Source organism: Toxotes jaculatrix, chromosome 3 (assembly GCF_017976425.1).
Source record: "Toxotes jaculatrix isolate fToxJac2 chromosome 3, fToxJac2.pri, whole genome shotgun sequence".
Classification (NCBI taxonomy): Eukaryota; Metazoa; Chordata; class Actinopteri; family Toxotidae; genus Toxotes; species Toxotes jaculatrix.
Genome location: NC_054396.1, coordinates 19,638,796 through 19,661,346, shown reverse-complemented (window position 1 = coordinate 19,661,346; position 22,551 = coordinate 19,638,796). Strand labels below are relative to the sequence as shown.

Genomic DNA, 22,551 nt, shown 5'->3' with positions numbered 1-22,551 from the left:
AATTGAAATGATCAGCGCACAGATGGGAAGATGTAAAAAGACGAGAAGAAATGAATGAAAAAAGTGAGCATAATGACATGCGCCTCCAGCTGTTGTGCAGTTATAGTAAATTGAAATGGGTTTTGCGAGATGAAGCTCGGTACCACAGTATACTTGATTATTATTATTATTGTCACGCAGTTGGAGAGTTACATCTTAACCCAATAGCTTTAGGTCACCACACAGCCTGGGTTCATGCAACTTTGGCCCCATGAAGAATAATTAAAAGGGGAGGGGAGGGGAGGGGGGGGTGAAAGGAATGTCATGTAGTTTGCACCCAAATATCCCAGCCAGGAACTGAAAGCTTTTAATTTTCATCCCTGTTCACTTGCCGTGCATTATGCAGTAATTGGTCACAAATGCTCGATATATTTGTCAGTTTCACCACCGCATAATTACAGCCAGGAAGTCATTTCATGCTCTGGTCTATGTGCGTCACCAGAAAACATAATGGGTGAAGCTTTTATTAAAAAACAGGAGGATGTGGGTATAAGAGAGGAGGAGGGAAGCGATGGGGAATATACTGGTGATGAGTGGCGTTTCAACACGTGTCGCTAAAGAGTTGTTGGTGTGCATGTGTGTGTGTGTGTGTGGAAGTAGCTCTTTAGTCAGTAATCAAGGTAATTAGCCATAATTATTGTAGCCACAAATAGGAGTGAAGGCTTTCAGTATGGAGAGATGTGCTCAAAATGTTTCACAGAGAAAGTTTTCAGTCTCTTTGCCACCAGGGGGCGCTCTCAGCATGAGTTTGAAATGTGGAAAACACGGAAAGTCAAACTGCTTCCTAATTTTTAAATGCCAGATTTAACGTTCACTACTCTACTCGTGTTGCATTTACTTTTGTATATGAGAAATAAAGGTATCAAAAATACTTTCCCTCACAGGGGAGAGATTATCTGTCTGTAAGACACTTGTTTAACACACAAAAACACTGCATATTTTTCTCCTTCACTAACTTGTGTCTTCACTTCATTTAAATGTGCCGTGTTTTTAAATAGTCATTCTGCTGATTGTTGAAGACTGATACTGCTCCTCTTTTTTTCACATCAGCTTTAACGTGTTGATCTCTCCTCCACAGATCCGAGGCTTCCTTTCGAGGTTCGACAATGTCCTGCCTGCCAGCCTGGCCTTTGACAAATGCACTGCCTGCTCACCGATTGTAAGTGACAAAAACTGTTACATGAACGACTCAAACTCTGTGTTTTACAAGCCGTTTTAATAGCAAGACATTTGTTTTGCAAGACTGAAACGTAGATGCAAATAGACAGGTTCTGATTTACTTATCAGATTAGATTCTGTTACCATGTAACAACAATGTTTTGAAACACAAATTGCAGCCTTAGCAGAAATGGAGGGGATTCCCATCTCTCCCATTTCCACATTGTTCAGTCAGTGGAGCTGTGTTGAAATGTTGTTCCTTTAGGAATACTGAAGACACACACACACACATTCACAGAAAAGTTGGTTAAACCATATGGTAACAATCAGGCAGCAGTTGTTCATTGATGTCAGTGACTGTCGTATGAGTGGCATTAGCTCCCCACCACTGTTGTGTGTGTGTGTGTGTGTGTGTGTGTGTGTGTGTGTGTGTGTGTGTGTGTGTGTGTGTGTGTGTGTGTGTGTGTGTGTGTGTCTAAAGATGGGTTGTTGAAGGCTCTGCGTATCCCAGATCAGCCAAGTGGGGTGGGAGAAATTGCCTTCATGTCTTTTTTACCGCATTGTCATTGATGTCCACAGCCAAATGGCCAATCAGTGCCCCAGGTGGCCCTGCGGTTAGCAGTGTCCAGCAGTGTGATTGGTTGGTGTACATCAGTACAAGACTGGGGTGGGGTGGGGAGGGGAAGGGAGAGAAAACCACAACTTAGACAGGGAAAAGTTAAAAAAAAAAAAAAGGGGGAGAAAAGGCAGAAGGGTGGGGGAAAGAAATAAAGAGTGGGAGTGCAGGGCTGAAGAAAGGGTGTTGTGATGAGTGGAGGGCTGGTTCACTCTCTCTCTTTCTCCCCTGATCTCAATGCAGTCTTTGTGTCTATAAAGAGGTCATAAAGCCCCAGATCTATCACTTTCATGTGAAGACAGAGCAAGAAACCAAGAGGCAGAGGGGGGAGGGAACTGGCTCGCTTGTCCTCTGAAAGTTTAAAGTTTTCTCCACCTACACTGCTCCTGAAAAAAAAAGAAGAAAAAAAAAAAAAAGTAAAGTGAAGTTCCACCCCATCTTAAGGTGTCATGTTTCTGCCCGTGTGACTGATGAGATTATTCGGTCTACACAGAGGATTCATATGGTTTGATAGGGATTGGGTAAAGCCTGTATAGTCAGGAACAATGAACAACATGATTTAGGAAAGACGATCCTTTGCTGAGGCAGGGATAAAGGTTATGTAGTGAAATTGGTGAATATGTTTCGATTCGGTTACTTCCACCCACACATCTTTTCCCTCTCTGTTTTTCATTTGCTTATCTGCCTTTCACTCTTTTCTTTTCTACCAGCCTTCTCCTATTTCACTTCTCCCTCTTCCCTCCATCTCTCAGCTCTGTCTTACCTTCTCTCCCTTCCTGTTCTCCCTCCCACGTCTCTCCTCCCTTTGTGTGTCCCTCTGTCCATCTATCAGTCCGTTCACTGTAATGTGTGTGTGCCTGTCTTTGTCTTCTGTGTGTGTGTGTGTGTGTGTGTGTGTGTGTGTGTGTGTGTGTGTGAGTGTGAGCGAGTGCATGTCTGTCTGTGTGTACTCCTCCTGCAGTCAGCTGTGTGCTGCCAGGTCACTATGGAAACAAAACAATTCAGCCCCTGTCTGGGCTGGAGCAGTTCCTGTAGAGTTGGGGCTTTTCACTTTGTGTGTGTGTGTGTGTGTGTGTGTGTGTTTATGATTGTGTTCGTGTGCGTATTTCCTAACTCTTTCTGGGGCTGCAAGCCAATAAAGCTACACGCCAGAGAGTAAATCACAGCTGACGTGGCTTTGTCTAAAACCATGCCAGACACCTCTTACTACAACTACTTGTACTAACACTACCAAATATGCTCTATTTATAGCAAAAAAATTAACATTTGAAGAGAAGAGACTCTTAACGGTGTCACTAACACAGCTTACAGTGTTGTTCTATCAAACATCTGCATAATGTTAAAGTTTAAAATCTGATTCTAGAGTGGAGATAACTTTATTTTGTATTTTTGTATCCAGCACCTATTGTATCCTGTTGACATTTTGTAGATAATTAATAACAAAGTATAATAATAAAGTAATTAATTGGCAGCAATTTTAATAAGTGATTAAGGTAAAATAAGCGAAGAGAAGGGAAACTTTTTTGTGGTCAGCATCACTGCATCACAGAGCGTTCAGCTCATACCCAGCAGACTATTAGACATACCTAGCAACATCCTTGTTTTTCATCCTACATTAAAATATAAGAAAAAGCCAGTAAGACCAATAAACACATTTGAGAAGGATTGCTGGTTTTCTGTCTGTTATATAATTGTCTTTGGGTTTTAGAAAACAACTGATAATTGATGACCAAAAAAATCTTAGAGCCAGTCTTAATACATTTAAATTGCAATATTTATAAATACAGGTTTTTGTGTACTGTGTTGTACATTACAGCTCTAAGACAGCTGTAATGGTGAGCGGTAATTCCCTTGACATTCATAGCAGCATTTACTTTCTCAGATTTTAGAATAAGACTCTTTCTGTTTGATCTCTTAGGTACTGCTTATTACATGTACTGTTGATACATATGTGTGTAGCAACCAAAGCGTGTTAACTACACAAGCTTTATGAGCCCCCACTGTGTGCTGTTTCTCTGAAATACCAAAAGGCCTAAATGGTTACTTAATGAGTCAGTATGGAGTTTGTGTGTTTTTAAAGACAAGTGTCTAACCTGGTGTGATGACCGTACAATTAATAGGAGGAAGCCAAAGCCACTGAGTCACCAGGAACTCTTTACTCATAGTGCTCGTTGTAAAGTGTCACATCATTGCAAAACCACTACCTAGGAACCTTTAAACATTTCATTCATAGTAATGCATCAGTCAGAAGAACCATTCACCAGTGTTAACCATAACCTGTTGTGTTTTGAAATCCTGCCTTACATTCTTACTACTACAACCAGTAACACCACATCTGTTACTACTGTTTGTATGTTCATAGCTGAAGTTAAAGCCCCTTTTAGCCACCGGGACCACCCCGTGTATGTTTGATATGTTTAAGGACGCTACACACAAAAAAGCACACACATACACAGTCTTCAGTGAGTGATGCTTTCAGTTAATATCCACAGTATGGATCCACAAACAGCTTCAAAAAGAAGACATCGCCACTGTCAAATAAAGCTAGAGGGGAGACATTTATGTGGCTTTATAAGGAAGGAAGCTTTAGGACAAGTGCGTATGTACACATGTATCCCATATGTATGTGTTCATGTACATATGTGTAGCACACCATTTAATCCAGATGTTGATAATTCGGTGTGCTTGTAGCTTTGCTTAATCGGTGTTGTCTGTCAACAGCATGTGATCACTACTGAAACCCATCATCACCTGCTAAACACTGCAGAATCCTGTACAGGTTTCAGGCGTCTTCTCTTCTGTATCTTGACATATGTGCGTGTCTTCATTGCATATTTCCCACAGTGCGTTTGCCACAGCAATGCTAACGTCACAGCACAGTTTAAATCAGCTAGGTATTAGAGGCTTCACTCCTCTGGTATGAACTATCCCAACCATTTTTAGAAAATTCAGTATCAAATGTACAAGGAAGCGAGAGTGCTGTTACAACAACTCCAACTACTCTGCTTTCAGTTTTCCTCACGGTCTTGTATGTCTATTATAGAAATGGACATGAGTGATGTAACTGTGTTTTGTGTGTGGACCTGTGCGTGTGTGCACATTGCTTGGAGTCACTTTATTAACCTTATCACAAGATCATCACAGTAATCAAGTTTCTTTGCTCTGAGCAGCTATATTTCAGCAAAGTGGGTTTTAGCCGTTGGCGTCTCATGTAACAGATCCCATAGATGGAAGTGGAGAATCAAAGAAATAAAAGTGAAGGAAGGAAAGAAAAGAGAGGTTGAAAAGATGAACAAGGGACACGACAGTGTGTATTGTGTGTGGTGTGTCTGGCTCCAAGACTAGACGCCAGGTCAGTCTGCGAACACACACACACACACACGCACTGGCAGTGATGCGCGCAGACTGTGTTGATGTCTGAGGCAGAGGTAACCCTACACCTGCAGAGGAGGGTCTGTGGGCGTCCATGAAAGGCTTGGTCAAGCTTAGGAAGGTAGTCAAAGAGAGGAGAGGATCTGTGTGTGTGTTTGTGTGTTTTGGAAGGAAGGTGTGGGTATTTGAAGTCAGTTCTGGTAGGAGATCAAAGTAAACATTTCAGCATGATTGCAGAGGTGTTGAGTTGTGGTGTTGCAGAGGTTGGGCCTCAGGACCAGAGCAGCAAAGGTGCCTTTTTTTTATTTATTTATTTTTTTTTGGTCCTGTTAATATATTAATATTATGTGCTTTTGAGAGAAGGCTGTCCTTCTGCCACTTCACAGTGTCTTTAATTTAAGAGGACATCTCTTTTTAAGCTGTGATGCATTAGCATGACTCACCAATCCACTCAAAGTATACCCAGATTCATCAGATTCAGAAAGGACTTGCAACAAGCATATAATGTCTGGTGAAGAAAAACACTTTCAGAAATGTCTTTGGCAAGATGTAATATTTTACTTAAAAGTGCAGTAAAAGCTGAAGAGCTGCAACTACGTTAGGAAACGTTTTTATCCTTGTGACTTGAATCAGACCTTTGCAATTTCAACTCTTACACCTGAGCAAATTAAAAGGGGTTGAATAGGGCGTCATCTCTCTTGCCACCACAGGTTACAGTTTACTTAAGGAAAATTTGTTTGGAGAAAATATTTTTACATTTCAGGCATCCTTCATTTATTACTAACACTTGTTGTAGAGCAAACATATACCATTTTCATACAGAGGACCTTCATAAACACAGCTACTTATTTTTGGTCGATGTTGCGGTTATTTTGTGGGGTTTAAATCGTTACAGAAATGATGGTTATGCTGGTCTGCTGCTGTTGTTTGCTGTTGTTTCAGTAAAAAGTGTAAAATTTAGGCTCTACAGTGTGATACTTGATATGGACCTTGAACTAAGACAGTAATACACACTACTTCCTCAGTCAAAATGGATTTATTGTTACCCCTGCAATAGACATTACATTTCCTGTTAAATAACCTGTAATTGTTCTTTGTTCATGTTGTTTTTTTTGTCCAGGTCCTGGATCACTATGAGAGGGAAGGTTTCAGCTTCCTGTCCAAGGTTTTTAATTCTTCCCACTCTTTCCTGGAAGACCTGACAGGGCTGACACTGTTGCACCAGGAGACACAGGCAGCAGAGGTAAATCCCGCCCTCATTTATACCTGCGCTTACAGGTAGAGACATACACACAAAACAACACCGTTTAGTTGAGTGTTAATGATATAGCCATAGCCTCAACGCATTTGGTCTCTTCTTCTCCATTGGTTTTCATGACACCCAACTGGAGAATTTACACCACCAACTGTTTATCTTGATGAACCAACTCCCAATATTTGCATAATACTGTAGCAGTGGATGGAAATATAATAAGGGAGCCTGAATAAGGGGGCAGAAATGGCAGGAAAGACTTTACCATGGGCCTTCAGGAGCTGAATAAGTTTTCTGACCCTGTGAAATACATACATCCATACAAAATTCTTAATATTGATTGAAAATAGCTTTGGCCTCCTCTGGAAACTAAGGTCTTTTGTAAGAATTTCTTCAGCAGGAGCTCTCCAATTAAATGTTTAACAGGAGATACACTGGTTTTATTCAAAGGCAGAGATATTTTTGTCCTGTAACCTTCTTCTGATTATTGTGTTGCCATAGCACCTCGCAGTTGATGTCAATGGAACAACGAGTGTCTTAAAGTTCTAGCAAACATCCAGAATACTTAGTGGTGGAATATGGGTGGTTTTCCTCAATACTCCCCTCTGACATGAGACAGAGGGAGTGGAGGGAGAGACAGAAAATGAGTGTGTGTGGGTGGTGGGGGTTGGGTCTAGTCCTGCCGAGCTGTGGGAAAATCCCATGTACTTTCTCCCCAAATGCTACTCATAACACACAGATGGAGGAGGGGAGAAGAGAAAAGCATGGAAGCAAGAGGGATTATGAGGGGGAAAAAAGGAGTGTAGATAAGAGACACAGTGATGGGATAGAAGAAAGAAGGAAAAGAGGACAGGAGATGAAAAACAGGGAAAGTTATAAAAGGGGAGTTAGAACAAGGAAGAAAAAGCAGAAGCAAGCGAAGGAGAAAATAATTTCAGCTTTTTCTTTCTTTCCTCATCTTTTCTCCTAACACCTGGCAAGAATCACCTCGTGTATTGCTCCTTTACACACCGTGCTAGGTGCTCTTAAGCTTGGCCTACTTGTAGTGTAGGGGTTGGGAGGCATTGCCCAGGCTCAGGCCCTTCTTGTAGATGGCCTTGGTGCTGGGTGCATTCAACCCCCCCCCGCCCCCGACCAATGATGAAGTGTGTTGAAGAGTCTGGCGTAGGTCCCTTTCTCCTCAATCAGAAGATGGAGAGATTGTTTTGATTGCTCAGCCCACTAGCGCCAGAAGTCTTAGCGCCTGTTTCCTGTACACAGATTAGCTATTCTGAAAACTACTGCTCTTGGAGGATGTCCCTTCGAGTCCTTTTTTTTATCTTCCAATTCCAGGAAGGGACAGAAGTTATTCCCTCTCTCGTGAAAGCATATTATTACTTATTTCATGCGGGAGCCCACTAGAAACAGGCTTGCGGCTCATTTCGGATCTCGACCCATATTTAAAGAAGTGCTGGCCTGAAATAATGATAATTCTCAATGTAAAAATTAGGGGTTTAAAGAGCCCTTCTCGGATACCTTTTTTATGTGTACATATTGGAACTGTATACAGCTATGAGTCATCACTGGATGATGATGATCACTTCCAGTGGCTTTTTAATGAATTGTTGCTTTGAGAAGGTTTGGATTTACCTAAACTGTGTAACAAGAGCATTCAGAGCCTTGTTGTCATTAACAGTATTTGCCTTTTTCCTGTATCCTTTGTTTGGAGGTTAGACTTACTGTAGGTCTGTGATTTTTAAGCTGCATCAGCCTAATGGCTGAATAGGAACACAGTAGCATTGATGATTTATTACAAAATATTCAGGAATGGATTACAGTGGACTTAAATGACTTTATTTTCATAATAAGATGTTATTTTTACAATGTTCTCTTCTTCCCCTAAAGCATGGTACTGAATTCATTACAGACCGTGTGTATCTGTGTGTGTTTTTGCTCGTGCAAGTGTGTGTAAACATTCTAAACTATAATCTACGTCACCAGATAGCAGTACTATGTACTTATGGCCTATTTTGGGCGAGTTTGTAACCTGAGAACTACTTTTTATGCGGTCACCACAGGGTTTTGGGGGAGTTCAAGTTCGGTAAAAGTTTAGACTCTGTGTGTGTGTGTGCGTGTGTGTGTGTGTGTGTGTGTGTGTGTGTGCATGTACACGAAGCACTGTGAATGGCTTCTTTGTGAGATCAGCCCTGTTGAGATTTCAGACTCTGGTCGGAGCACGGTAGGGTGGAAAATGTACTATGAATCTGGCGTCTGGCAAATTAGTTACATGTATTTGAAGCTTTGTCGAACATTTGTTTTAGTATGCAACATGCTGCATCTCTGGTGTCATGAGACCATTTATTTTTAGGGCAAGGAAAACCTAATTTGAAAAAAAAACATTTTTTAAATATTTATGACCTGTACTTGTACCTGTACTTCCCCCTTGTTCTCTATAGTTTGGCACAGACAGGTTTCTTGTGTACTGCAGTAAATGCAAGTGTTACCTCCACCGCCTGTGGAGAATATTAGTCCTTAGCATACTTAAAATCAACCATTTGTTAGTTCTTCTAAAACCAGTGTCTAAGATGTGAGAGTGGCTGTGATGTGAGAAGCCAGATCAAATGAATAACTTTGACCCCTGAAGCAAGTTTAAACCCAAGTCATTGTGTTTGGCTGGGGTATGAGACAGATTAGCTGAACTCAGCCAAACCTTAGTTTCAATTCACAGCCATTTTGCCAAGCATTTGAAAATTTTAAACCAGGTAACTGTGTCATAGCTCGGAAACATTTTTGCATGTTACAACAGGGTATTGTGTTGTTGTGCTGATTGGCCTTCCTGAGTGTAACCTCGCTGTAGAGGGCTGGGTTTGACAATCAACACACACACACACACACACACAGACACACTGGGAGAGCCTGAAAGGAAATGAGTGTCTGTACAGGATGCTGTACCTCTCCTTTAACTCCCACCCACTGTCTTTGGCTCGGCAGATTAAGTTATATAAAATACTATATATATATATTCATTCATACAGGCACATACAGGGATCAGGCTAATCCTTATTATGTAAGAAGACAGAGAACAAAGGACATGGACTTTCTCCACACAAAATCTGAGTATTATAGCAGCACAATATCAATCTACCATAATGAAAACCCACACAGAATGTGGTCCATTTTGCTTCAGTACAAATGCTATGCTCTAGTGGATCAGTCTAGTAGTCACGTATAAGATGGATAATGGAATCATACAATAACTGTAATGAGGTAAATCTTAAGTTATAATCTGTAATGTATATTTTTACCTTTACATAGACCAGGTTTCGTATTCGTTGCTTCTAGTTCTTTTAGGAAGAAAAGTTAGGAAACTCGGATTAAATAATTTAATACACCAGATGAGTCAAATTGAAATTGAAAGATGTGTCCTTACAGTATTTTTCCAGGCCTACTTCCTGTTCTTGCTTCCACACATGATATCGAAGGAACCCCATGATTATTGGTCATTCCTCTCATCATTTTCAGTTACTGATGCTAGCATGCATTTGTGTGCTCCCACGCACATTAGTCTGTCAGACTGCGAATGCCCCCTAACAGAGGATGTGTTACCCTCTCAGGACAAAAGGTCTTTCTGCAGAGTTCACGCCCCACTCCCTTCCCACCTACTCCAACCGGCACTGCCAGTAAGTCACAAGATAGGGACGTCCGCGTTGGACTTAGAGAAGAATGTGTCGCTTGTCACACGCTCCTTTTTTCGTGCGATCTTGTGACAGGAATTTTTATTAGTCTCATTTGAATAATACAGTGACAGCTCCTCAGTTTTGATGAAGGGTTTCATAACAACTTTATGACAAAAGTACCACATGTATAAGAGACACATATGGAAAAACAACCCCACACTTGATATGATTTCGTCCCATAGGATTCAGTCCAGAACTTAGAGAGTGTTTGTGTTGTGGATTTAGTTATTCAAAAACACTCTAGAGGGTGTAACCTGTGTTTTTATGACATCATCCTCTCACTATTGTATTTTGAAGTGAAATCATTGTGAAATTGCCTCAATCTCTACTTGATATTATGGAACCTTCCTGGAAATTGAAACTTGTAGAACTCCTTGGGGTCTGAGGCCCCCAACTAGGGAGCCATTTGTTGTTGTTTTTTTTTAGATGACACTCCAGAAATCGAGGGTGACCTTATCCTGAGCCAGTGTCTTGCTCAAGAACAGTTCAACAACAAGACACATTTACATTTGGGAGGATCGAACACACAATAGATAATTTAGTTTGAGAGCAATCTCTCTGCTGTTTAGTTGCTAAGTTGTTTTGGTTTTTACCTTACCTTACACTCACATTAGTTTGAACCATACCTGACTTCCAACTAAGATAACGTGAGTCTTGATAAAAATCTTAGGTCTTGACACTTTTGTCTTTTGGCCTGATTCTAGTACATAGTGTTCAGTACAATATATCTGCAGATGTGTGTCAGGTTTTTTTTTGATAACAGTCTGTGCACCATGAGATGCCACTAATCATCACCTTGAGTCATGCTGATGCCCCAGAGGAGCAGAGGTTACCCAACCATCCACGCTCTGCCCGGCTCTAGTCTGTGCTGCTCTGCGTAAAACAGCCTGCTGACGATAAAGTTGATTTAGTTACATTGGCCCATCACCCAGCAGCTTGGAAAAAATACAAGCAGGAGCATGTACACACACAGCAACACACGCTCTCTCCCCTCACCAGTCACATGCTCACACAAAGACACACACACACACACACACACACAGATACACACATTTGCTCTTGTAGCGTCAGAGGGCCCCATGTATGTCAGAGCTTTATCCAAACACAGCTACGGTTGCTACATGCTACAATTATTACCAGATGGACTTGGGGAAAACATATTAAGTCTGCTTTTTCATTAGCGTACTGCACACCCGCCTGTGAGACAGAGAGAGACGACAGAGACATTTCAAAATTTGTGCTTAATTTTAAATTGAGTGTAACTGACTGTTCATCCCTGATGGTTATATATTTCCATTTCTATTGGTTTCACCATGAAATAATATTATTTCACATGAAAAAAATATTTTTCATGTTGCTATGTTGTCGTGTGTTTTATGTCTATTTATATCAAAGTGCCACCTTTTTTTTTCGTAATTACACTCAGAGTATTCACTGAGAGCAGTGTCTTTTCAATGAGACATGACTACAAAGTGTTGAGTCTTGAACTGTAAATCAAGCAACATGAAGATGTCGCCTCTCTATCTGGATAATTATGATGGACACTGTTCACTCTTTTCTCATCATTTATAGATGAAATATAACAAAGGCGCATGGGATTAAAATGTGCTCCTCTTCCACATCCTCTTTTCTTTTTCTGTAAATGGGGTTGATGAAAAGGGCCGAGCGATGTTCAAGGACAGGGTGAGGACTAATTTCGGTCCAAATTCTGGATTCTTTGTCCTGTTTACTTCTCAGATCATGCCCCATTTTAAAACTACATCCTGACCACAACATCTCGTTCCAAGCAGAAACACAAACCACAGAAGAAATTAACAACTCAACACAATTTCTTAGAAGCTTTTAATTGATTTATGGTGTGTGTGTGAGTAAGACACAGTGAGAAGAGAAGGCGTTTTTATATTCAGTTTGGCACACATTAACCAGCAGCTGTCGTGTTGTAGTTTCTTGGAACGAACTATGTAATTTGGTCAATTTTGAAGAGGCAACGTTCTGAGAAAGTTATTTCACTTAGTTTCTAAGTGGTTGTTGATTACTGCATGGATTTCCCTGAAAGAACCTAAGTAAATATCCATTAATTATTCATTGATTATTGGAATTTTTATTCTTCCTGTATTTTGGACTCATTAAGTTAGTCGGGTCAGTTGCTTGGAATTAATGAGTTTGAAGTGTACCAATTCAGCACTGTCTAAATTTGTCCCGTGTTTTGTGTTAAACTAGTTCTATCTGGTTTTGTATTTTCCTTATATTAATGACCAAAGTAAAGTGTGCATACACGCACATATATGCCAGTGTGATCATGTATCACTGCCGTTAAGCACGTGTGTATTTATGTCCCATATGTGTGCTATGGTTGCTATGCCTGCTTGACATCTATTGCACCGCTAATTATAAATGTGTGCTCGACTGGCAGGGATGCATGTCAGCTATGTACGGACACATCACACCTCCTATCCAGCCTTTCCTTACATAGTTTCTGTCGCTCATGCACCCATGCAAACTCAACACTATACATAGTTAGTCTAAATCTCCCTTCTTTACAGGCTAAATTCAGAAGCTTTGTGTCAGTCAGGGGCTTGACTTATAACCTCACTTGCTCACCATCCTAACCCTCGCCTGAGTGTTTGAAGGTTATTCTCTCTTGTGTATGTGTGTATATTTGGCAGTACACATTCATGCGCATAATTCTTCAACTAGAAAATATTGGTTTCTGGAGTCTGGAGTCTTTTAAATAATCTCACCTGGCGTCTTCCCAGGTTAAAAATTACCCAACATTTCATTGTTATAGAGAAATATGTTTAGAAAATCTCTTTAGTTTGGCACTTCAGGGGCAGGCTAATAGTATGTGCTTCTGCAGTCAAAACACTGAGTACCATGCCATCTGTATTAAATATTAATTTCCCCATGTTTTTCTCATATTTTTTTTTACCCTTCTTTATCTGCTGTGTGTTTTTTAATCCTTCTCTTTTATCCACTTTGTAGAGTGCACTTCCTCATCATTTGTCTGTATAAGTCACTTCGGTCCAGCTTCTGTCCAGAGTCTGGTTTTCCGTGCGCACGCAAACTACATGTGCACACATCCTTTCCAGGTGGACTGACGTCAGAGTGAGCAATGGCAAACACATATAAACAGAAATGAAAGTACTATAAATAAAAGCAGTTGGACAAATAGGGTTAAACAAGTTGAACACAGAAAAAAATATTTGATAAGATTTCTGGTAATCTTCAGCCTTGTCATTTCATTCAGGCACAATTTAAAATATTATTTAAAGATGTTAAAAGTTGAATTTTCCTAGATCTTGGCATTACAGGTGAACAGAACAGAGAGCAGATATTCCTTCTTTTATGGTTCATAATACGCCTACTTCACTCCATCCAGTCACCATGTTAAATAGCAGACATTCTGTGTCAGGGTAGCTGTTCACTCAGGACTTAGGTCAGGTGAGACATCTATGTCATCCTTCCTTTAATTGCCCCCCCCCCCCCCCCCCCCCCCCCCCCCCCCCTTTCTGTTTCTGTAGCTGAGGTAATATGAGTCTCATTGCTAGCATTGCCACCCAGTGTTTCCCATATTACAGACTGCTATCTTCAGCAAAATGCCAGTTAAATATAAATACTCAGGATACATACAGCACATTAAATAAAATTAAAAGTATAAATATTTAAATGTCAGTCAGTGATGTATTTTGTTCTTTTGCCTCATTTTGTCACCACAATAAGCAAAATACACAATATAGACACAGATAGTGTGAAGAACAGCAGGTGACACGATCTAAACTTCTTTGGTGAGCATATTACTCCACCCTGCTAGGACACTACTTTGGTGGGCTGTATATTTTTAATGCGCTTGTACAGAGGGCTGGAGCCGGTGAAGAGGTGTTCTGTAATTGGGGTGGGGGGGCAAAGGGGACGCACGGCACTCAGGACAGCTGTCCCACGTCTTGAGTCCAAAGGGGCCCATACAGATTTACCAATCATCAATCATGGGGGAGTTATTTTCATAAGTCATAAATAGGACCCATAAAGCCAACTTTTCCCTCACTACATGGGAAAACTTACAGCGGCCCAGCTCCTATACATGGATTCTCCTCCCCGGCGCCAGTCAGTCCAGAGTGATGCCTTCTTCTGGCCTGGCAGCTGACTGTACGCATGGATAGACAGACAGACAGACAGACAGATGACTGGGTTGCTACAGACTGAGTAGTAGTCTCGTCGTCCCTGTTTAGCTCCTACTCTTCTTCCTCTTCGGTAGCTTTCAACGACTATTTCTGTATCTGTGTCAGCATTGCGCTTTTAGAATGGACTTTCACTTCCGAAAGCTCCCACCGCCCCCAACAAACACACCTAAACATTATGGAGATCATTATGCTGCAGAGGCTTATCATCTAAAGTATGTAGCTCAATATGAAAATGCATTGGACATCATGATTTAAAAGATAAAAATCCTCTCCATGTTTATTTATGATTTTTTAAATTATTTTTCTAAAATGGCATTTTTCCCATTTGAATCTGTAAATTAGGTTGTGCTTACCTCATTTTACAAAAGATACATTGCATTGTCCTCTACTGAGTGTTGCAGGGACAGGTTTGACTGTAGACTATGATCCAGTAAAGCCCAGTTTGAGAATAAATGAGAGTAAAGATCCGATGCCAAAACACTGTACAACAGTTTACAATACTTTGAGGAGGGATTTTACAGCTCTAGAAAGTTATTATCCTCACAATCATTATTCTCTGTTGCGATGATCTCAGAGTAAATGGTAGAAATGCAGTGTTCAAGTTACAAAGTAGTCTGCCCGGCATGTGCACTTGCACGTATTTGATTGGCCAGTGCAGTGCCTTGCTGGATGATGTCCCACTACAGGAAAAGTTGAACCGTTTTCAGCTTGACAGCCTCAATGATTGAACACCACACATATTGTGTAACATTCGGGGTCAGCATAACAACCTAATATTCCTTGCCAGTAAAACTGATATTAGACACCATCATTACGCATACTGTGGGACAGGATTTTTATTTTTAGGATGTGAGTTTGAGAAGATTTTAAACAAACCAAAAAAGTGTAGTTCCTGGAAATTACAGGTCTTCAATTCCACTGAAACAAAATAAATTACAGCTCAGTAAGGAAGTTTTAAAGGTAGTTTGTAGATGCCGATGGTGATAGACGGAGGATGTTTACCTGACTTGACTGTTTTGTGGAGGTCAGTTGTGCCACCTGCATCCCTCTGTGTACTGTTGGGGAGGTGATAAATCATTTCGTTGAAACCCCAGGAAGTGAATGTTATCAGTGTGTGAAGCACACATTGTGTCCCGTTAATACTCTATTGTTTGATACACTGCAAACTAACTCTCACTTGATGTATTTAAGACTGTCAGCTGAGCACTGAGCATGTAATAAATGATGGCCACGGTCCCCAGCAGCCTAAATATATAGTCCTAGTTATAAAGTAGCATACTGGTGTCCCACTTTCTTTGTCTTTCCAAAAGTTAAATGATTAAAAACAACCATTTCATCCTGCTTTCCTGTTTGTGTTAGTGTTTACATGTAGCTTTTTGTGTACACAAGCTTAAGTATGATTTACAAATGTATAAGCATGTCCAGCTACTATATGTACATACTCACTCCCTCGAAGTATTTTCACAAGTCCTGTCTGAGTCCTGTCAGACCGAGTCCTTTCTGAGGACTGTTTGTTCCTCTGTTCCTGGTTTGGCTAATCTTTGATACAGAAAAACTCTGCAGCTGCATCAAAGACAGAGATAAGAGCTGGCCCTCTCTGTGTGTGATTCTGTGTGTGTGTGTGTGTGTGTGTGTGTGTGTGTGTGTGTGTGTGTGTGTGTGTGTGTGTGTGTGTGTGTGTGTGTGTGTGTGTGTGTGTGTGTGTGTGTCTGAATCTTGTATAGCCTGATTCTGGCCTGTTTGGCTGGTCACAGGTAATCTGCCCTGAAGCTTTGGCTTGAAAAAGAAACACACTCACACACAGACACACACACGCACACACACACACACATTGTACATCTGGTCACAGTGCCAGTTCTTATCTTTTCCGCCGATGCTGTTCAGCCCAGCACATGGAGGGTAATGATAGCATCGAGGCTCTGGTTCAGATAATTTCTCTCACACACACACAAACAGAAATAAAACATGCACATATGTGTATGTAAATACATATCCTTCTTTGCGTTTGTGTTTATATACTGCACTTGTGCACGCGAGTGTGTGTGCGCCCCATTTCTCTGACACACAGAAGCACTTTTGCTCATGTACACAACGTCTGTGACTGGCATAATTTCCTCTGACCTAATTTTCTTCTGAAAACAAAAGCACTTTAATGATGCACTTCAATTAAACTAAAAAATAGAAACCTGCTGGCCATCCCATGCTGAATATGTGATCATAGTGTGAACGAAATATTGAAACTACAACAAGAAAGGTAACAAAACTAATATTATTTTTCACTTTTGGTTTGGTTTGTTTGATCTTCAGATGAACAGGAATTGCATTTTCCAAAAATGATCTGTCACAGTTACCATCTCTGAAGTGTTAAAATATGAAGTTTGGATCGTCCTGTGAAGAAGAAGAAGAAGAAGAAGAAGCTGTTGTTGCCAGTGATTGATGCGCAGAGTGAGGGAGTCTTTGTAATGAAAGACTGTGACTGTCTGGTGGTCTTAGCATCAGATCAAAAGATTGCCTTGACTGTGGTTTACTAGGCACTTTGCCTTCTTTTCTTCTGTGTGTGTGTGTGTGTGTGTGTGTGTGTGTGTGTGTGTGTGTGTGTGTGTGTGTGTGTGTGTGTCCGGGCATGTTGCTTCATAAAGAATGGTTAGTTTGAGTGTCATTTGCTCTTAAAGATCTTTTAAAACAACAGAGAAAGAAAGAGGGAAAATTGTTTTGATTTCATAATTTTTATTCTCTTGGAGGGTGTGAGTTGTATGTGCATGTGTGAGAGAGTGTGTACGTGTGCACACGGACGCCTGAATGCATGTGTGCACTTGTGCATGTGCCCATAGAGCCCTGCTTGCGCTACTTGTGTTTGATTGCTCCTCTGACCACACGTCAGTTGGCTTTGACTCACAGTTCTAATTAAACCAAGGGCAGGTCTGAACTGGCAACACATACGCACGCGCACACACACACACACATACACAGAGAGAGAGAGAGAGAGAGTCTCTGAAGTTGATCTGTTATTGCCATTTGGTTAGTTCCACACTCAAAACGGTTCATTAGGTAGAGTTTATACTGGTTGCACACGCACACACACACGCTATACCTCACCAAAGGCAACTGCAACTAAAGAAAATGTTTCTTATTTCTTGTTTTACAGAAATTGTGATATGAAGAAATAAGCTTTCATCCTAATTATGGACATAAATAAGAATAGATAATAAAACCTACTTAAGTTGGAGAATGATTCAAAACTACATTTATACAGTATGTTTCAGTATGTAGTTAATTTTGGGACAGTCTTTTTTTTCCAACATGGATACGAATCTTGTGGCATTATGAAACTCTTGTATGACTCAGAAACTGCGTTGATAACCTTCTCTAGTATACAGGAAATGTGTCAGAGGGAAAAGGGGGCCCGGAGGGGGTGACACAGAGGGACAGAGGAAGAGGGAAGGGGAAAGAGAGATGAGGACTGACAGATTAAGTGAGAGAAAGAACAGAAAAGCAGAGCAAGGCTGATGGAACAAGAGAGAGTAGCCACACTTTTAAAAGCAGTAGGCCTAAAAGCAGTATCTTAGAAGAGAGGGATTAGTTCTAGGAAAATCAAGAAGAGTAAATGAAGAGTTCAGAGAAAAGCAGATAAGACTTGTCGCTTGAAAGGGTAGGAATCCTGAGAAAGTTTGAGCAGAAAGGCTAAATATTTAAGAAAAAAAGTTAAGGACATGGGGGGAGAGTTGTCCTGAAAAGGAGGACGAGCAGTCAGTTGGTGTCTCAGGAGAAAGAACAGGACCCAGCTGTTGCTCCACAGGCCACCACACCCAGCCGAGAGACTCCATTTGTTGTTGTAGCTGGCCTTTATGACTCTGAGAGAAAGGAGGGAGAAAGGGGTGGTGGTGGCGGCGGCTGATGTTGTCTGACCAATTTTCAGTGAAGAAAGGACAAACAAGGAAGAGGAGCAATCGTCCACCCTCTACTTGGAAATGGGAAAAGGAGGGAAAAGAAAGGATGCTGCATCACTTCCTAGTCTGCCCTCTCTCTGTTATGAAGTTTGGTTCCAAGGTTTTGCTATCTGGGCGAGTGCTGTGAGTGCCGGTGCTTTGTTTGATTACCCCAAGACTCAGGAGTTTATAAAAACACAGCCAGGGGACGTGACCTCAGCTGGGACCTGCTCACTAATGCTGTTCCCACCAGAGCTCCTCTACCAGAGCCCCTCATCTCTTTTTCCTCTTTTAACTGGTGTCAAATCACTTTCACTCCCAGCTACGTTATCCTTCTCTCTCCCTGTGATGTTAATCTTGTATGCCTGTCTTCAACCTTTTGGCCCTGTTAGGCTTTATCTTTCCTTTCCTGTGTCACTCACCCTTTCCCTCTGAGTCACAGGTGAACTGGTGGTGGTGCTTTATTTTACACACACGTTATGTGCAATGTACCACACAGCTATGTACAGGACTGCGTGTTAAAGGGGAGCTCCTCTTATTTTTACACATCAGAGTTCACAGGTCTTAGTGAGTAGTGCGGGCTCAGGGGTTAAGAGCAGAGACAAGGTGGGGAATTCAGAAAGTATCAAGGAGCTAACAAACGGATTGTTGCTTCTGGGTTTTTTCCATGGAATTTGTATATGAGTTATATTTATCAGAATTATATTTGCCTTTTCAGAGTCTTAGATCAACCTTAACAAAGCACATTTTTGTCACATTTAATACAGTTTTGACCTGAACAGTTTTGTTTTGTTAAGCCCGGAAACACACACACTCTCCAAACAGGTATGTTATATTCTCTACACAAGTAGAGAATATAGTACCATAACGTAATGCCACACACTTTTTATGTGACGTCATTGTTATTGGCTCTAGTGTCAAATGTGCGTGTATGGGTCAGTTTTTCAGCTGACCCGGAGGACTGAGCGTGTGCTGCTGAGAGGGCAGGTTAGGTTAGTGGGTGCCCCTCCTCTTCCTGTCTCCACCCATGTCCTCTTCCTCTTCCTGTCTCAAATCTCAGTGAATAGAATTGTGTACTCGTGCACACACGCAGTTTAGAAACACACACGCACACAAACACACACATCGAGCCTGTTCACTGTGTTCCCCCCTGAGAGCTGTAGCCCTGGAACAATGAGGACACCAGAGAGGATTGCTGCAGGAAATGGAAGAGCACAAAATGATCATTTAAAACACGGGAAGGGGGGGGGGGGTTTTGGCTTGCTGAGTTTTCCCCTACATAAGGAACTGTTACTGTGGTGTTACACCGGAGAGGCTGCGATGTTATGTAGAGGTTTGAGTTATTGAGTCCTTTAGCTGCTGAACTCTGATTACTCTGATTTTTGGCAGGAAAAGGGAAATAAAGTGAATCAAGTCGGTCTGGGCTCAACAGGATCACTTGTCTAGTAGTTTGACAACCGAGACAATAGAGACACTGCTCTTCAGGCCAACAGGACACACATTACAGCTGTTCAGTATGTGCCTCTTTCTGACTGTCAAGACTAACAACACTTGTGTATGTTGGAGGAAGTAGTTGTTATGTGTGGGATGTCTAGACTAGATGGAGGCCTGTTCCCAGTTTTAGGGGATCCCCTCTGCATCCAAATCGGACACACCTCCAGCTTTGAATCTGGATCACACAGTTCTAACATCTTATATCCATTGAGGCATCTGGAACTACTTAATCAAATGAGTGTTTTTACTGCCAAGCAATATTAGCCAAAGCTCTGCTTATTGTGAGGAATTGTATATCTTGCCTGGAGACGTTACTTTATTAAACAGAAGGCATTAGGAGCTTTAGAGTTCTTCAGTAGTATGTTTTTACTGTTGGATGGCTTTGGATAGCCTGAAGAGGTAATGAGTAGAAAATGAAGACTTGCGTGAAGGCAGCGTACAAAGAACATGAGAGCTCTGACTTACCACCTTACCACTGCAGATCAGGAGATGTTGGTAACTGTGAGATATGTAGCGAGAGGATATAAACTACTAACGTGTTTGTTTTGGTCCTGAAAAAAACCCAGTTGTCAGTAAAATTGGTGTCTACTTTTACAGCAAAACAACAAATGTAGATGCCTCCACACAGGGACCAAGGGTCACTGAATGGTTTTATGAAATTGATGTGTGGGGAATATCTTTCAGAAGAATAGATTTTAGGGGTTTGCAGAATATGTGTAAAGATGCTTCAGAGCTGTTCGAGCTGTAGTTTAACACCTCACCACACCTTGAATGTGTCACTCATCTGTGTATTACAGTTGAACACTGGGCATTCACTCCCAGGATTTTTTTTTTTTTTTTTTTTTTTACTGTTTAGAGTTTTAGTGTTCTTTTCTTATTGTCTCTCTCTTGATGTCTGTTTGCCTCTCACCTTCACTATGAGGCACACGTAGGTCTGAAACACAGAGATTCAGGTCACAGCCTCTCTTATTTTCCTGACTTTGTAAGGGGTTTGACCCTTTACCTTTTCACCCTGCATTAAACCACCTCTCTGCCGGTGAAATCACCACCACACTGCAGATTCCCGGCACACTGTGCAGGAATGTCTGAGGGGAATTCAGGAATGCAGTTGGGAATGCAGCATGCTGCAGCAGCAGTTGGTGCTGTGTTGGGCCACACAAGGTCATTTTCCCTGCTGACATAGACGCTGATGCACTCATCATGCGTGCATGTCTGTGTACATTTGCTGCATGTACTGGTGTGTGTGTGTGTGTGTGTGTGTGTGTGTGTGTGTGTGTGTGTGTGTGTGTGTGTGTGTGTGTGTGTGTGTGTGTGTGTGCGCACAATCATTTAAGTGTGTTACTGGAAGAGGTGGCTCAGACAAAATAGGGTTTACCACTCTTAATCCCAGTTGATCTTTTTACTGGAACATGATACACTGTTTTCCCAGACCAAGATTAAGTCTGAATATTTATTTAACCAATTATTACATTTCCAGCAGTGTCTTGCTGTAAATTTTGCAAGAGTCATAATAGATGAGAAATGGTAGACAACTAAATACTTGTTGCCAGCCTATTGTGCAAACCACAAAGACTAAAAAGACCTTGCTTTTATTGTAGTACCCAGACTGTTTTTTTCTCCATAAAACTTAAGCCAGTGCAGATATTGGCTTAAGTTCAGTTTCTGCTTTAATGCATGCAGTCACACTGTCATCAGCTCTTTACACACAAACATATGCACAGTGCATACCCCTACATATACATATACTCTTATTATAGTGCACTTTTTAATCAGTGAGCATGAGGATGTTTACCTTTGTTTTGCCTAATGCGAAATCTATGGTTTTGGGTGCTGAATATAGAAATCTACATATTTAATAATAAAGTAAGATCCGTCTCACACAGGATAGTAACATTTTTATGGGATCAGTAGAGATGGCAGCACCAGGGCATGTGGAAGATGCCAAAGCATTATGTAAATTGGTAAATCTGCTGAACTTGGAGGCCAAACACCTCCAGCGTTTGCACACGTACTGGGATTGAAATGGACCGCTGAGATCTGTTGCAGAGCCACGTACAGTAACTCTAAGAGGCTTCCCATGTTATTCCAGATAAACATGCAGCACCTACATCCTGGTGACAGATGCTGCTTCAGCTAGGCAGGGTGTCACAGGATGGATGAGATCCCAGGCCCCTCAGTTCTGCTGCCTGGCGTAATTATTCTTAGTAATGAACAGAACACCATAGAATAAATGTATGTTCCAAATATCACTGCTAGTGCCAGGTGTAGTTAAAGAGCCTAGAGAACAGTGCATGAACATTTTATTCTGGTATTTAATGCAGACATGGTCAAATGCAGGCTGCATTTCAAGTTAAAAAATATATATTGTTAAACTTGTGGTAGCACAAGATGACAAGTCAAAGCACCACTAAAGTAATAAAGCTATTAAGGCAGATATTGCTATCTCTAGAATTAAAAGGGCAGTGCTTCAGTAGAAGATGACTCCAAAAAAAAAAAAAACTTTTTGAAGTGATTGTCTGCCACATGAAAAAGGCAGCAAGATTCTCAATAAATCCAATTACAAGTGAAGCGACTCCTGTCATTCTCAGAGCTCACACCCAATAGATAGAACTCAAGCTCCTGCTGTTTTATCTACATTATTTTCACACACTATTACATATTTAAATTAAGACCAAAGTTTTACCATTTTAAAGAAGAAAAGCTAGAAGTCCCCCCCCCCCCCCCCCCCCCCTCCCAGATAAAAGGCTCAGGTTCCAGCTGAATCAGATAAAGGTTGTTCCCTCAGCCGCCCCTCAGGTGA

At 41.3% G+C, this 22,551-nt stretch overlaps 1 protein-coding gene across 1 annotated transcript in view; it reads left to right on the top strand.

Moving 5' to 3' along the window:
• The window catches only part of atg7 (ATG7 autophagy related 7 homolog (S. cerevisiae)), a 58,534-nt gene that overhangs the window by 28,356 nt on the left and 7,627 nt on the right, over positions 1–22,551 (top strand). The window contains exons 17-18 of the mRNA XM_041034624.1: positions 1,118–1,198; positions 6,306–6,428. Coding sequence (XP_040890558.1) covers positions 1,118–1,198; positions 6,306–6,428 — 204 coding nt within the window. The remainder of the gene's footprint in view (positions 1–1,117; positions 1,199–6,305; positions 6,429–22,551) is intronic.